Source organism: Sturnus vulgaris, chromosome Z (assembly GCF_052056855.1).
Source record: "Sturnus vulgaris isolate bStuVul1 chromosome Z, bStuVul1.hap1, whole genome shotgun sequence".
Lineage (NCBI taxonomy): Eukaryota > Metazoa > Chordata > Aves > Passeriformes > Sturnidae > Sturnus > Sturnus vulgaris.
The window spans coordinates 25452990-25469066 of NC_142283.1; the positions used below are offsets into that span (position 1 = coordinate 25452990).

Consider the following 16077-nt stretch of genomic DNA (forward strand, 5'->3'; position numbering starts at 1 on the left):
GAAGCTTCCAATAAATGTCTACTTTGTGTTCCACTATTTTAACACTGATGGAAGAGTTTTTCTCTTTTGATATTAGGCCAGTGGGAGTAGTGAACAGTAGGAGAAGATCATCCTCTTCTGTTCAAGCAGTCTGTGGGAAGAAACATTTACATCATGGTTTCCAATGCAACAGCCAAAAAACAGAACAGAATAGTCCACTTCTGAAATTGCTGCGTGTCTTGAGAGAAAGGCTAAAGTTGGTGGGGAGTTGTTTGTTGGTTTACTTGTGTTGGTTTTTTTATTTTTTTTTTTTTTTTTTGTTTGGTTTCTTTTGGGATTTTTTTTGAGAAAAAGTTGTATACTGAGTCTGCTGAGCCAAATGTTATTTTTTTTAAATTTAACTCACTCTTCCGTATTTGAAGAATGAAGGTAAATACAGCTATATAGTAATAGGGATAGGTAAATGCAGAATATTCAAATTGTTTTAAGTGGTATGCAATAGCCATAGGACCCTTTACATGCATTTTGGACTGTGGAACATAAAATTTGAACGATTTCTTTTGAAATCCATGAACAACATTTGTGCCTATGTATTTGCAAAATTGTGATAGGCTGTGCAATTTTAAACCTTATCTGAAACTCGTTTTGCTTTTAGTCTCCAGGAGTTCTCAATATACACTACAGGTTAAGCATGGCACCCAAAATCCACCTTAACTTGCTCTCCAGGTTCAGCATATCCAAGATCCAGTTTTAATAAATGACCTTGATTGAGACCTGCCTCAGGACATAAAATTGTAGGAACAAGCCTAAATGGAAATGCAATATTGATTTCTCTCTCCCATTTAAAAATTGAACAAATAGGGAAAGCCAGGATGCTTCTTTCCATTTGCAGTGTAAAGACTTTCCTGTTTGTACATAATACATGCTGCAATTGATAATGAGACTAGTCTGCTGATGAGTAGTTTCTGGACTTGTGGGCTTGATTAATGTTCAGTGGCCACCGACCTGAGCAATAAGTTACTCCAAGATATTAAACTACCTTCTATTCTACAGCATCCACCACAGTTAAGGCTCGATTGATGTGAGTTGTTCCCAGTGTCTGCAAGGCAATTTTTCTTATAAGACGTCACTTGCAGAAGGATCCATTATTTGTGATTTGCTGTGCTTTCAGCAGAATGATGGAAAATATTACTGGGAAAAACCACCTGAAACCATCTAGAACCATCTAGCCAATTCCATTGGGCTGAGGCAGGATTAATTCCAGTGTACCATAATGGACGCATGTCTTGATAAGATAGTTTAGAAATCACTAATAATGGAAAATCTAGCATGTCCTCACACTGTTCATGACAGTACTTCTTGGAGCAGTTAGAAACTGTTTCTTAACTTCTTACCTAGAACTGTTAAGGTGTTATTTTTTTGTCCTATTCAGCAAGTGGAGGTACTTACACATATTTGAAAACTGTTACACTCCTTCCTCAGACATTTTTTTTTTCTTTCTTAACAGAAGAAACAGTCTCACTTCCTTTATCTCTCCCCTTAAGTCAAGCTTTACAAACCTCTTGAAACATTCTTCTTTTCTGGGGTCTTTCAAACCAGTCCACATGATGCAGAAGCTGAACTGGGTCCAGCCAGGAAGAATGAAGTGATTACTTTCTGTGATCTTTTTAGTCTTATCCTTCTAAATTTTATTGCAATTTGCAAAATAACTAATAATAACTAAATATTAACTAAAATAATAACTAATCACTACTCCATCATCCAAGTTTTGAATAGCATCTGATTTAGAAGAGAACTTAATGGAATTCTTTCTAATCCCTGCTTCCAGCTTGATAATGAATAATTAATATCTACTCTTAAGGACTAATTGTCGAAAAGCTTTTTATCTACATAGTAACTTTAATATAGCAGTTATTAATTTAGCTGTGAGAAAACCCTCTAAAGTTTTGGTACTGTTTTACTGTAGTTGAAATACATGACATAATTTTTTCTGTTTCTTCTGGAAGGTCCATTTCTGTCTAACACAGGGGAAATATACTGACTTAACCTAATTTTTCCCTGAAAAATTGGTTGTCAATCATGTCTTTGACAACTTGTGTGTACTTAACATACACATTTTCTCTGAGAAAAACTCCACAGATTGGCCAAAAAACCCAAACCAAGAATTAAACAACATCAACAAAACTCCAAAACCAAACAAAAAACAAACAAACAAAACCAAAAATTTCCAAGGGAAGAAATGCTCTATCTCTTTTTTTCATCATTTATTAGATAATTCATAATCTGGCTCAGACCAGCCTTCCAATGGGCTTACTAGTGGAAGCAATCCTATTTTGATTTCTCCTATAGGGAATTCCTTGGGAACATTCGAGCAAACTGCCCCTTACCATTTTATTTAAAGAAGAACATACACAATCATTCAAATTTTAGCCATTAACTTCCTGAATGGTAAGATGGTAATCTTTAAAAGTCATGGAAAGGTTTGCAATGAAAGCCCTCCAATACATATAAATGTAGACATTAATGAAACACAAAAGATGACCTTAGTCCAACGCCAGTATTTGTATAAACATCATTAATACAATAGGAAAGATTTCTTACAGTGTAAAACCAAAACTTCACGATGGGAGCATTGTAGAACTCGTAAATCTTTCTTCCGATGGGGATCATTCTGTGCCTGCTCTGAACTTCCTCATCCTCTTTCTTTCTTGAGGACTCTCCATTCCCCCGTCCCAGCATTGCCTACAAGAAATGATATATTTGTGTTTCTTTCTTTGTGAAAGAAAAATTACACTATTTTGTAAAATGTCAAAAGGAAACTGTTCTTGATCTCTAGATAAAACCAAGTAGGCGTAAAATGCTTTGCTTTCAAATGATCTTTTTTGCAGGAAGGCTTCTGTTTAATACTTTGAAAATGGAAAGCTATAGCTTTAGCCTCAACTCTAAGCTTTAGAGTGGAATTTCTGACTAGAGAACAAAAAGTAAGATGTGGAGAATATTTCTCCTTTTTGCTGTATGGACAGAAACACTTTTATTGGACAACAGCTTTTTGTGGTGTACTTCTATACAATAAACAGATGCAGACAGAAAACAGGTAAATTTTGGTTTTAAAATAAGATAAGTTTGTAAGGCTGAGATTGAGAGGGAACAACAAGGAATAGATGAGTTCGTAGTCACTGAACTAGAAGCAAAGAAGACAGTGGCACTTCTAAAGTTAATCACTGGACCTGTCCCAGGCCATGATCCCACAGTGAAGCTTACATGGATGGAAAAGGACTTACTAGTGAAGCTCTATTGAAATATCCACGTGCATGATTGTAGCTCCTTCCACAGTGAAGTTCCAGACTGCTCATGCAATGCCTTTGCTAAGCTTGATCTCACGGTTACCATTGCAATTCAGACCCACAGAGAAGCTACACTGTGCTCAAGAAACACATACATAAGGAGCCCTCAGCTATGACTGAAAACCTAGCAGTCAAAAGAAGGTAATACTTTGTTTGTTTGCCCTTAATTTTCATTATCAGCTGCAGAGAAGTGGAAGGACTAAACTTCAAACACTGAAGTTAGTGCTTAAAAGAAGTTCCTTTGTATTTGAAGTCCAATGTGACTTATTCAATGTTCATTCTGAAGCAGTTATTTAGTGAAGAGTAGACTAATACTGGATTTTAGCTCACTGTGCCCTTTGCAAGTTCTTACTATTTAGTTTATGGATGCACCACTGGAATGTGGCACTGTACATGAAATACTTGCAAGAATTGAGACAAATCTAAATACGTGGGGACTGCATGATGATGCATTTGTTCCAATGCTTTTAAAATGCTTTTCTACAAGTAGATGAAGGCACTCTTGTGCTTTTGTTAACTGAAGCAAACTTTCACCATCGTGAAGATGGCATTCACCTGCAACTTAAATGGTGGAAAGCTAAGGGAACAATTAGATGCCAGACATATGGTCTTTCTATAAAAAGATCCTTCTGGTCTCTGTATCTGTGCTCTCCAACTCAACAGGATGTACAGCACAAACTTAACTAATTGGCTTCAGGTGAGCTATCTGATCAGGTTCTAGAGCCCTGCAGGAACTGGTGATACATTTCTCACATATTTAAAAGTAAGACCTTTTCTTCCTTTTTCCAGCCTCATGTGGAGCTATTCATATAGGTATTTTTCATGTGAAATAGTAATTTGTAATGATAAACTTTTTTTAGTATAGATATTTGTAACATTATGAGGACTGTGCTTGGTCCCACATGGCTCCTTCTCTTTAATTTCATTTATGCAGTTAGTTTTTCCTCTGGTATTATTACTTTGCTTGTGAGCCCTTATATTCTTGAATGTGACAACACATAGATGTTGCTGTACACATTTTCAATAAAATACAACAAAGATTCAGGACAGAAGTACATTGCACTGAAACTAACCTGCTGGGACTATCTCAAAAACTAAAGCCTGCTTTGGTCAAGTTAACCCATTTCTTTTAGCTTTAATGGCTGAATCTAATTTCCACAAATACAGATAAAACATTACCTATATAAAATTTAAATGCACCTTCTGTTGGTTCTCACAGAGCATCTAAAACTCTTTGAGAGTCCATCAAGACTTTTATAAAAAAGGAAAAAGACAAAGCAGCTGTTAAGCAGAGGAGAAGCAGAGGTTTTTATGGTTATGAGACTTACTGAATATAACTACTGTAGCAGAAGTTACACAATCTCCACAGAAGATATCATTTCCTGAACTCCACAAAATCAGTGATCCTTTGATCCATATCATTGACTGTTTTTTTTGGGGGGGAAAAAAGAACTGAATATGATCTGAATGCTTTGGGAACACTATAGCCCAAGAAGGTAGTAATTTGCTTGCTTCTCTCTACTTACTGACACTGTTCAGGGAAAACTGCCATCTAGAGCTACAGTTTTCTGTAGCTCTTCCCAAAGCTTTGTCTCTGCTGTCCTCTGCTGCTCAGGAATTTTGCAGCAGAATGAAAATGAATGCTGCCTGCTTTAACAAATGAGCAATGCTGTGCTTTAGTGAAAGGGATTATTTTACAGAGTTCAATTCCTTCCCAATTTTTCAAATTTACAAATTCTGAGACAGACTTAATTCTCAATGAAATCAGTGAGTTGTGGATGTTTTTACGATAATGCTCTTTCAATATCTGTACTTATGTTTTAGCATTCTGATTTCCTGTTTGCTACTGCTTTCTTCTTGATAATGGTGCCGTAGTTTTATCTTGTTATAATTATTTTTGAATTAATTCTATCATATAATACTAGCTTCTCCCCTCCCCCATGCTACAGATGGGGAATTTCTCTGAGATGGCTAGGGATTAGGTTTGACCTGATGTTCCCGACTGTTAATTATACCTCAGTATTAACAAACTGGAAAGCTTCCGCATCAGAAACATTCAGAAATAACCTAAGTAACTTCTTTAACAGAATAATTGCAGACCCAAATGTGAACAAATGTTTTCCTTGGAGTGGGATGCAGTAGGGTGGGAACAACTCAACACACTGCTCTGTGTGGGCGGCATCTCTTTCTCTAATACATGATTTTGTCCATGATTCACCATGAGTCATGCAAGGTAAACTCGACAGCAGCTCAACCTCATTGTGAAGTACAGTACAACTGCATCATTTTAGCCTGAGGGGATTGATGTTTGCATAGTTTTTACATAGAGATTTTATTAATCTGGTTTTTGTTGCTATTGTTGGGCCAGATTTTGTTTTATGTAATTGAGGACTGTTTGCTGATAATGAACTATCAGGGGAGAGCTCTGGGTAGTACATTTTTGCTTTAATATATCTTAACGATCCTATACTGTATTCATGTGTTTTATAATAAAATAACAGTAATTTGAGTCTTTCTGGAATGAATGCAGGCTCTTCCAATTTAATCCTGAGTGAAATCTACATGCTATATAGAGACTTACCCCAGTTCACAGAGAACTGGTGTGGAAATGATACATAGCAGTGTGGAGACACCTCCCTCAGCACACCCCGCTGGATCCTACACTGTGCGTGAAAGTGCTGCCCCCATGGTAGCTGTTCTAGGATTACTGTCCTGAAACACTGGTAGAAAAATGTTTTAATGTCTTTTATTTACAGATGTGTAAAAGTAGATTTTGCACGTGCTTGGTGGTTACAGTGAGCACAGAGAAACAGAACTAAAGTGTCAGGAGCTCAGTCATCCTGTCTGCTGAGCAGGGCAAAGAACACAGACTGTGCCAGGGCACAGGTGTGGTGGTGGTGGTGATATGAAGGGCTTCCAAACTCCTTGGAGGAAGAGAGAACCTCTCCCTACGGAGAGAGTCAGCACTTCTACCTAAAGACCACCAGCAGAGTCTCCCAGTGTTTTCCAGATGAGCTGAAGGGGTGCCTTGCTGCTGGCATGTAAGATGCTGTGAAAGCAGTCTTCCACAGGGAAGGGCTGGGGGCACCAGGACATGGATCATCAGAGTTTTCTGTGTTAAGAACTCTATTTTTAGTGATATGGTTAATAACTGGTTATTTCTTGCCGTTGAGAAAAGGCTAAGTCCATGTACTACAGATGAATTTATGTGATGCCAGAGGCCAATAGAACTAGCTTTGCTGCTGCTGAAAAGTTCTTCGACTAACTCACTGATGCTCATGGAAGTGGAGACTTCCTATTCATTGTGTGAAATCAAAGCAAAATGATTGCTCTGATCATTTTACAACAACGGAAGCACCTTTTGAAGGACTTAGATGAGTTATTCTGTGTTCTGAAATAAAACCATTTACCTGGAAGCTCTAATACCCAAACAATAAGGCACTGAATAGAGTTAAGGATGCTCCTAGTTATGGCTTCCAGAATCAGGGTTATTCTGGGAGAAAGGGAGACTTCTGGGGTTTCTGACTGACCTGAATTTCAGCAATTAAGGTCTTGATTAGGACACTGTACAAATAGAAAATATCCCCGGCCTTAAGATCTTCAATGCCCTTCTACTCCTCTGTGTTTAATATTCAGAATTAATCACTGTCAGCTCCATACATAAACTGTGGTAAATTTTTTGGTGCTGAGGAGAACTGATGAGAGCAGTATTCAAATGTGTTTTTGTGAGTAGCTGCTATAAGCCTGTTTCTTAGCATCTAGGTGTTAAAGAAATGTGGGCCTATCACTCTCATGTATCTGTTATAAAGTTAAAAGCAGGTGTGAATAACAAATAGCTTACAGTGAATAAACACTTCTTCATAGTATATCCATATGTTCTGTTACCCACCAGACCCTTTAAGAGGAGCACAAAGCAAATACATACTTGCAGGCAGATGCACTCATGTGGAGACCTAATGTCACTGTTGCTGTAGTCTGCTGATCACATTATTCTGTGCAAATGTGGTGTAAAATAGGGAAAAGATCACATTGGCCCTGCACCTCATGCACTCTGCATAAGTGCAGTACAGAAGAAGAATCTTAGTCCTTGGCCTGTCTTTAGTCACCTGGGCTTAGCAGTGCAAGACACACAGGAAATCAATGAACAGACTTTGCCTAGACAAGACCTCTTTATCTTCATTTTAGCAGAGAGAATATGGGTGGAACATGATGAATACAGAGACTTCAGAAGTATTCATTGGGAATGATTAGGAGAATCAGGAAGATTACTTCAATTATATTATTTGCCAGAAAAGAAACTTTGAGATAAAAAAGGTGGTTTTTAGCATCACTTTTGTTTGTTAATCTTTGTGCTGAACAAAGCTCAGATTAGGTGAGCGACTGGTCTGTTGATTCAAAGTTCAGCAATGGATTAAACATTTATGATATCCCAGCACAATAAATTATTAATCTTATTGAAGTATTTATAAAGTATCCTTAATATACTAAAGGATATCACAGCTAAGGGGAAACTTCACAAAGGCACTTCCCAAAACATATTTTAGGCATCTTCTGATCAGTAGAATAGAAACCTGACCTTTATTATGCCAGACCATTTGACTATGGCTGGAACAACATGAAACTTCAGTCTAAAGTATTTTCTTATATTCAAAATATGTCAGGTGACCAAATGTAACTGCCTGTGGGATCTAACTATAGACATGCAAAGTTCTCTCTGCCATAATTTGTCTCTCCTCACTGCTGAGGGGCACCTGAGTTAAGCAGCTGTGTCAGAAATTCTACAGCATGGTATAGATTATATGCAGAAATAATAAGTGAGCAGTGCTGTACCAAATGTATTCTTTCCAAATTTGCTGGACTCCACAGGAAGAAATATTATTTTATAGAAATGTTTCAAGGGTCTGAAATTTCACTAGATTGATACACTGAATTTGAAGGAATTATGAGAAGAGTCAATGACAGGACAGAGCAATAGGACTGTCAGCACATAGACAGGAGCAGAAAGGGAACATCTAAGGTTCACTAGAATAGTAGATCCACTGGACACATCACTTACTTGCAGCAGGAGTCAGAAGGGAAAAAGGAAACAGTATTGTAGACAAGAAACCAGGAGCTGGGATAACTACGGTGAGATGGAAAACACATCTTCCCCAAACTTCTCCCCATTGCCAGGTACGAGGCAGCTTGCAAAGTGCTTATTTGATTTGAATAGGCACTTCATAAGGGATCAGAAGCCAAGGGTTAGTAAATTGCAATCAATAGCTAATGAGCAGAGAACGCCCCATTGCTGCTATTCTGGCTTCTGGTCCTTCCCAACAGCCAGGTTCTTGCCTGCAAACGGGTCCTGTAGGTGGTTCTTGTGGGCTGCTCCTTCGGCTTGCCTGCATATTGGGTCCTGTAGGCAGGTCCTTCTGCCTGCCTGCAGTCGGGGTCCTGCGGGCAGCTCCTGCTGTTTGCCTGTGGGAAACAGTCTGGGTTTTTTTGTTTTTGTTTTTTAAGTTAACCAGGCAAATCTCTTTTATGTCTATGCCTCTATCCTGACTAACTGGGGCTGAGTTTTAAGCCTTTCAAAGACACCACAATCAAGCTCAAACAAATCCAAACCAAACTAGACTAAGGCAGATGTAATACCTAACTGCCCAAACTAAAAAGTGTGAGAACAAGAGACAGGAGGTAGATGACTTGTGTAGTTTTCAGAGCTTCAGCTGTCCAATTCTTTGTGGTGTAAATTATTCCTCAAAGGCTGTGATACTAATACTGATAAGTCCCTCTTTACACAATTCAGTTGATTTGTAGAAGTGGAGCTGTCTAGCTGCTTGCTAATGTCTTCAGTGGATTAAAAATTGGGCGTGTGTTTATGTGAAAGGCAATGACCACAAATACAAAAAGAATCTTAGAGTAAGTTTTAATATTTTTTCTGGCCTGTTTGCACACTTCCTTCCTTTCTAGTGAAGTCAACTAAAAGAAAAACAAAATCTCTGTCTTCCATGGATCTTTGGGCATTTCTAACCAAAGATGAGCCCTTTTCCACCAGAGAAGTCATCTATCAATGCTGAGTGCTTCTAAATCTAGTTCACTTAGTTCAGACAACATGGCATCAAATTGAGTCAAAATACGAGGATATCACAGCAGAGCATCACCATGTACTGCTGCAGCATGAAGGCAAAATGATGGCAACTTGTGCTGCTTGAGTCCCATTGAGGAGACGGGAGTGTGAAGAGTAGTATCCTATCATGTGCTATATTTAACCACCAGATCATCTGCAATGCTTACAGGAGTAGGAATAACAAATTGACAGCACTGAGGCTGATGATTAATTGTGAGCACTTACAGTGAGTTCCATGTCTTCTTCATCTTTTTCTTTCACTGGCTTCTCTGGTTCCTCTGGATCCTTTTCTTGAAGATGGATCTCATTGGCCTGGGTCATGTAGGGCATATCATCTTTGTTCTTGAACTCCAAGCTGAGGATTGAAGGAGGAAGTAGAATTCCTAGAATTACCTAAAGCAATAATAATGATAACAATAATCATCACAGAAAACACATTATGGTCATAAAGGTTACTTAGCATCAAATGGAACAACTTCCTCAGGAGATTTAGGAAAAGAAAGATACATGTGAATGGGAGTTTCTAGGACAATAAAGTATTTGCCATTGGGGGTACTGTTACCAGAGTACTGAATCAAAGCATGTAACTTTTACTAATGTTGCTGCAAATGTTATTGAATGTTTTATCTGCTTATGCATCACCAGATGTGTAGTGCTACATACTAGAATATATTTACAAAATATTATATAAGGTCAAGAGTAGGTGGCACCACGTGGGTGTACAGACCTGTAAATATCTGCATTTTACATAATACAAAATATCAGTATGAAGGACACACAGAGAGTATTTATCACTACAGAGGGGGTTAATAGCTCTTTGTGTCCATGCTTAATGCACACTTGTAGTCAAAGAAATGTAACTATGTGTTGCTCTGAGGAGATAAGGCAAAGCCAGTAAAAGCAAATGCTGATGTGTATAGATATGCAGGCCCCTTTGATTTTGTTTCTGTAACTAGGCATCTGTGTAATGACAGTTCTTTCTTTTCTGCCTTCCCCCTCTTAGATGCAGGAGTATAGAAACCACTAAAATTACCTTGTTAGGATATATAAGTAATGAACAATGCTTGAGCTGAAACATTAGTACAACTGAATAGATATCACAGTAATACAAAGAAAAGTCTGTATTCACAGGCACAATAACTTTTCCTGGTTATGCTGCAATTTAATGGAAAATTATTTTCTTATAAATCTCTTCCTAAATGAGAGTGAAACCAGATAGTTAACTTGGCAGGTTAGGGAAGGTGTTTGTGCTTTCCATTTCCGGAGACAGCCTGTGTGCTGTTGAAAGCATTCAAAGTACAAAATGAGGAGCAGTTATGTATGCTGTACCCAGCCTTTGAAAAGCTTCCTGCATTGCTCCTGCACTCACAAAACGGTGGGTCCGGGGAGACGAGCTTACAGGCAGACCTGGTTTCACAGAAAGGCTATTTTTAAGAGCAGGCAGGATTAACAGCTGCCCCTAGCCCTTCCATTGGTGCCACACATCCTCAGCATGAATCTAAAGAATTACATTCAATCTTCCTATCATTTGTCAGTTTCAAAGGGAAAAAAGTTGGGAAACAAACAGTGACTCATGCTTGCAAATTTATTTCTTTGTCATGCTGCCTTATGTAGCTTGTAGCCTGCTTTAGCTTTAAACAAGTTCTGCTAATGAGCTTCAATGAAATAAAATACAGACTAGAAAGTGAGTAAAGGATTCTTGTGAAGCCCTGGTGTTAGAAGAAGCAGAAAGGAAACAGAGCCTGTTACCTTCAGTTATGCATTATGAAATAAAGGTCTGTGTTAGGGCTTAAGAAATGCGTGCTGAAAAATGTAATGTGTGTAGTAGGAAGCCAGTACATGCTGCACTGCCCTCCATGTACATAGGTTGAATATCTGCAAAGCCAAACAGTGAACAAAGCAGCTGTCCCTCTGAAGGATAATAGGCCTGTGAGTTCAGGAAAGAGGTAGTAGGAATGTCTCAAAACGTGGTATTGTTTTCTATCTGTAGCAGAACAACTTGTATGCACAGGTCCTGCATAGGAATGTTATCAGCCACTTGTTCTCATTCATCACTGCCACTGGATTAAGAGCCAGTCTGGAAGCAGTGCATGTACTCCTAAGCTTTCTTGCCATTACTGAACATCTTTTCACATGGCAACTCAGCTGAGTAATTACCAGTTTTCACACAGGCAATTAGCGCAGAAGAGAGAATCCCTTCACTGAAAATATTTCTCAGTAATCTGGGAGGAAGAGGCAATTCCTGGGTATGTTCTGACTGGTGACTGCTTTGGTGAAACATGTCATGGACTCAAATTCGTCTCAGAATTCACTTTGCACTGTTAGCAGTTTTGCCAACTGTGGAAGTAAAGCTTTAACAGCTTTGAAAAGTGAATTATCCTTTAGACCCTCTAAAGGAGTCTCTTCAGATGCCACCAGGAAAATTTGCAAGGGTTTGCAAGGAAATTTGTGCTGCTTACTTTGGTTGTTCTGGGGAAGGTTGTCAGATCAGCACTTCCACTAGTGGTTAATTCACTTACAGTTCCTTTTCCTTCGTTTATCTTTAAAACTCGTGAGAAACTCCTCAAGTATACAGGCAGGGTGGTGACACACTAACCTCCTAACTCAATTCTTATCCTAATAAATGATGCTGGACGGGACTTTAAGAAAGGGAATGAAAAAATCTAAGCTGTGTGCTTTGACCTTAGGCTTATGATAAGCCCCAGCTAAAAAAATGAATACAGGAAGAATATACCTTGCTTAATGTCACTGCAAATAAACATTTGAAATAATGTTACTTTAGACAGTTATTACAGATTTGCTGTGAACCCTGTCACCATCCATTAGAATTCTCAGAATGTTGATTTTATTTTAAAACAGGAATGACCTTTAGGCCAGAATTTTTTCTCATCCGTAGACGACCCATCCACATGTCAGTGAGCAGCATCTGGCTGCAGGTGTGAGCGATGAAGTCCCTGTGCTTGGCTGCCACTGCGAGCTGCAGGCACGTGGCGTTGCTCCAGTTCTTCAGCTCATAGGTCAGCAGTTTCATTGCCAGTTGCTCGTCCTGCTTGTAGGACTGGTCCAACAGCTCGACCGCCAGCTGGCCGAAGTCCCTGCAACAGAGGGACATCCGCTCATTCCTGCTAGCACACGCAGTCCTGTGCTCAAAACGCCTCTCTGCAACCACCAGCCTCTGCAAGGGGCGCATCACCTTCCGTCATGCAAATCGTGATGGTGACTCCACACAAGGAAACCCACATGTTCTAATGTGAGTGGCTAATGTTAGGCATATAAATAAGTGCCCCAACTCAGCAGTGATGAGCACCCACACTTAGCAGCTGTCTGCTCCCACCTCCCTGCCCACCTCCCTGACATTTTCTAACTCAAATCCTCTGGTTATCTGCAGCTTAGGGGATTGTTTCTCTGCTGTTTGCCCATGGCTTCACAGTCAAGCCTTCTGGAAGAAGAGTGTCCAATATACTTTCTAAAATCCTAAATTTCTAAAACTTTAACATCAGGAAAGATTGTTATGGAATCTAGTATCTTGTCTTGCTCATCTAAGCATGACCTCTTGGTTAATAAACTCTTCTGCCTGAATACTATGCTCATAAGGATTTCAATAACTGCTCAGCTCGGTATGTACAGAGGGTCCTGAAAAAGCACAGAGAAACGTTGCAGACTGACTCTTGAGGCCTCAGGGAGAGTACATAAGCAATATAGATATTTCACAGTCTTCTTGACATCTTCTCATTTCAGAAGTTATATTGCTAACAACTTCACTACTCTGGCAGATTGTTTAAAGAGCCATTTAGATTTTCTGTAAAGGGACTGCACTTCCTCTACAAGTTAGAAATGAAAGCAAGGTACAGATGAGAACATTTTTGTCAGGTTCAGAAATCTCTCTTCCCTTGGCTTTTTTGGGGGTTTTTTTGGTTGTTTGTGTTTGTTTGTTTTTTGTTTTGTTTTGTTTTGTTTTTTCTTCCCCTCAGGAAAGTGTACTTAAAAGGAAATTCACCTGGAATTGTGGTTTAGCTCTTGGGATATGTCATCCACCATGTCGTTTTCTGATGCTTCGTGGGCCATGGCTTTGCAGAGTTTGCAGGCCACCAGTGCTTTAGCCATAGCCTCTTCCCCATGTTGCCAAAAGAAGAGGGCCATCTTCTGACGTTTCATCAGCACAGCCCACACCATCAGCTCATGGAATGGGAAGGGGAAGTGATTGATCTCAGGGTCATCCATATCAATATCAACTTCTTCTTCTTTTTTCTTTGTTGGTTTTCTCCCTCGACGCAAAGGGACATCATCCTGTGGGTATTGAAATATTTTTGTCAGTGAAGGAACTGAATCAATTCACACAATTCACTGAAATCAGTACCTAAGATGTCAAACATGTTTTCTGCAGGCCAGCCCATTCATAATTTTTTAGGCAATATGTTTAACATAGACAAACAACAAGAAAGGTATTGGTGTGTGCACTGTAATTAAGAAGCCTGTAAACAGGGAAACAGAGCCTTGGACTGTCACTCTGAATTGCCCTTATAAGAGACAGTACAACCACACCATATCCAGAACCATTTTGGAAAAGTCACCATTAAAATAAAGCTAACAGCTCACTGCAAATATAACATCTGCTGTAATGCATCCGCCTCTTTTCACTTTGAGAGAATATATCCAGGGAATTTTCTGATCTGCTGAAGACTCCACTATGCTTATTCTTGTCTTTTCTCCCTTTATCTCCTTACAAAGGTAGCAATCTCCCTTCTTTACTCCCTTTCTGCATGTTTATTCCTTCCTTCTCTATCCCTTTATTGTTTCTGTTGCCTTTAGTTTCTTTCTCATTTTAGTATTTTGCTTTTATCAGATGAGCTGACCTATTCTGTCCTGTGTCTATGGAGAGAAAAATGAAAGTTGCATAAAATAAACAAACATGAAAATACTATCCCTTTGAAGCATCAGGGTAGCCAAAACTGCCAATAAAACTGAGATAACTTTGACTTGTATAAAGATTTCTGCATCATTCTCTGTGAGTGCTAAATTTCTCTGAACATGTTTGCAAGGTAGATGCTATCTGACTGAAATTCTGCTTGCCCTGCCAGACTGAAACATTTTGTTTAATTCTTATTGAGCAAAAATCCAAAAAGATCCATAGTTGGGGCAGAGCACTCTTTTTCTTTAGGTATCTCCTGGACTTTTATTAAGAAATGTTTCTTAATCTGCCCCTTGTGTAAACAAGTTATCTGGATGAAAAATACTATTCATGCTTTCATTACAGTGAATTTAAACATTATCTGGATACAGTTTATATTTGTCAAAGAATGAAAAGGCATTAAGATTTGTCACAGGTTGCCTACCTCCATTCCCAGCAGCTTCAGGGCTTTTGGCTGTTCAAAAAAAAGTTAGAAAAATGTTATTTCTCACAGAATTTTTCACAGCTATTTTTGTATACGTATGCACATATGTACACGTGCATGTAGAGTGATGTAGAATATATAATAAAATATAGATTATATATATAATGTAATATAATTTAGTGTAATGTAATAGTAGATATATACACCTGCACCAATCAAATAATTATATATATGTAGTTATTTCAAACTTGAGTTTGACAAGTTTTTCACCAAAACCACAACAGAAGACATACATTTGGATTCAGGTACAAATTACTGCTGGTTAGGGCTGTTCTAGCAAAAAAGTGATAGGGACCACTGATAAGGCATGAATGGATTTCTCTAGAGTACATCAGTGTTTTGGCCACTGCCCTGGAACACTTTTATTGACTGTTGTGGAGCTGCTCTGTGTGTTGGTTCAGTGTTGGTGAAATCACTGCTCAAATGCTTTTCTCAATGGAGTGACTATGGGAAGGAAGTCTCTCCCACCAGCTACAATCACTTCTTATAATTCTTCAAATGTGAAGAATCATAAGAAAAAGCATAGGGAAACAAATAAGCCCATTTTAGGTAGCTGCCTGCAAGCATTTCACAGAGCTGTTGCTATGGATAGCCAATACTTTCAGTGCTGTGTATTGCTAAAATCTCAAATGCGAGGCAAAAATAGACAAAGAAGGAACTACAAATCTTACTGGAAGGAGCTAAACAGACTCCTATTCATGCTGGATTGGGTCAATGGCAATATGGATAACAATAAACATCTTTTGTGTTTTAGAAAGGCCTTACTTTGTGTTCACAGTGGCATAACTTATCAAACATGGAACCCATAAAAATACTTAAGAGTGGTGTTGCCATGAACCCAATGATTGCTGGACCCACATCAAAAAAATAAAACAAGTTTTGAGTTATGGGTTGCTCTGCCCTGAAACCTTCAGATCACAATCAGGAGATGAGCCATGAGATAGGAATGCATCTAACAATGCATCAGTTTTCAATTCTAACTCGGGAGTTAGAATTATAGTATTATTGGTGCAGGTCAAAAGATTTGTCTTTTAAAAGCTGTGAGTACTCATAATTACAGGTTTCAGAGTCAGAGGAGACTTTTTTATGTGCTGATTTCAGCAGGGCAGCAGAATGCAGTAATTTTTTCATTAAATTAATAAAAACCATAGCTTGTATCAGTGTCTGGCTTGTGATGCATTATGGTGAGAAAACTGCAATGCATGTAATGGAAATGAATCTGTAGAATGAATAGTGTGTGCACTGCATCCCACCA

At 38.7% G+C, this 16077-nt stretch overlaps 1 protein-coding gene across 4 annotated transcripts in view; it reads right to left on the reverse strand.

The window, feature by feature from the left end:
- The window catches only part of TRPM3 (transient receptor potential cation channel subfamily M member 3), a 266083-nt gene that overhangs the window by 36971 nt on the left and 213035 nt on the right, over positions 1-16077 (reverse strand). For 3 of the 4 annotated variants that reach the window (XM_088156004.1, XM_088156003.1, XM_088156005.1), the window contains 5 exons: positions 14763-14792; positions 13427-13716; positions 12296-12524; positions 9655-9822; positions 2581-2721 (listed from right to left, as the gene is read on the reverse strand). In XM_088156004.1, coding sequence (XP_088012130.1) covers positions 2581-2721; positions 9655-9822; positions 12296-12524; positions 13427-13716; positions 14763-14792 — 858 coding nt within the window. Of the gene's footprint in view, positions 1-2580; positions 2722-8654; positions 8781-9654; positions 9823-12295; positions 12525-13426; positions 13717-14762; positions 14793-16077 lie in introns of all 4 variants that reach the window. The other variant, XM_088156006.1, reaches the window with a different exon arrangement.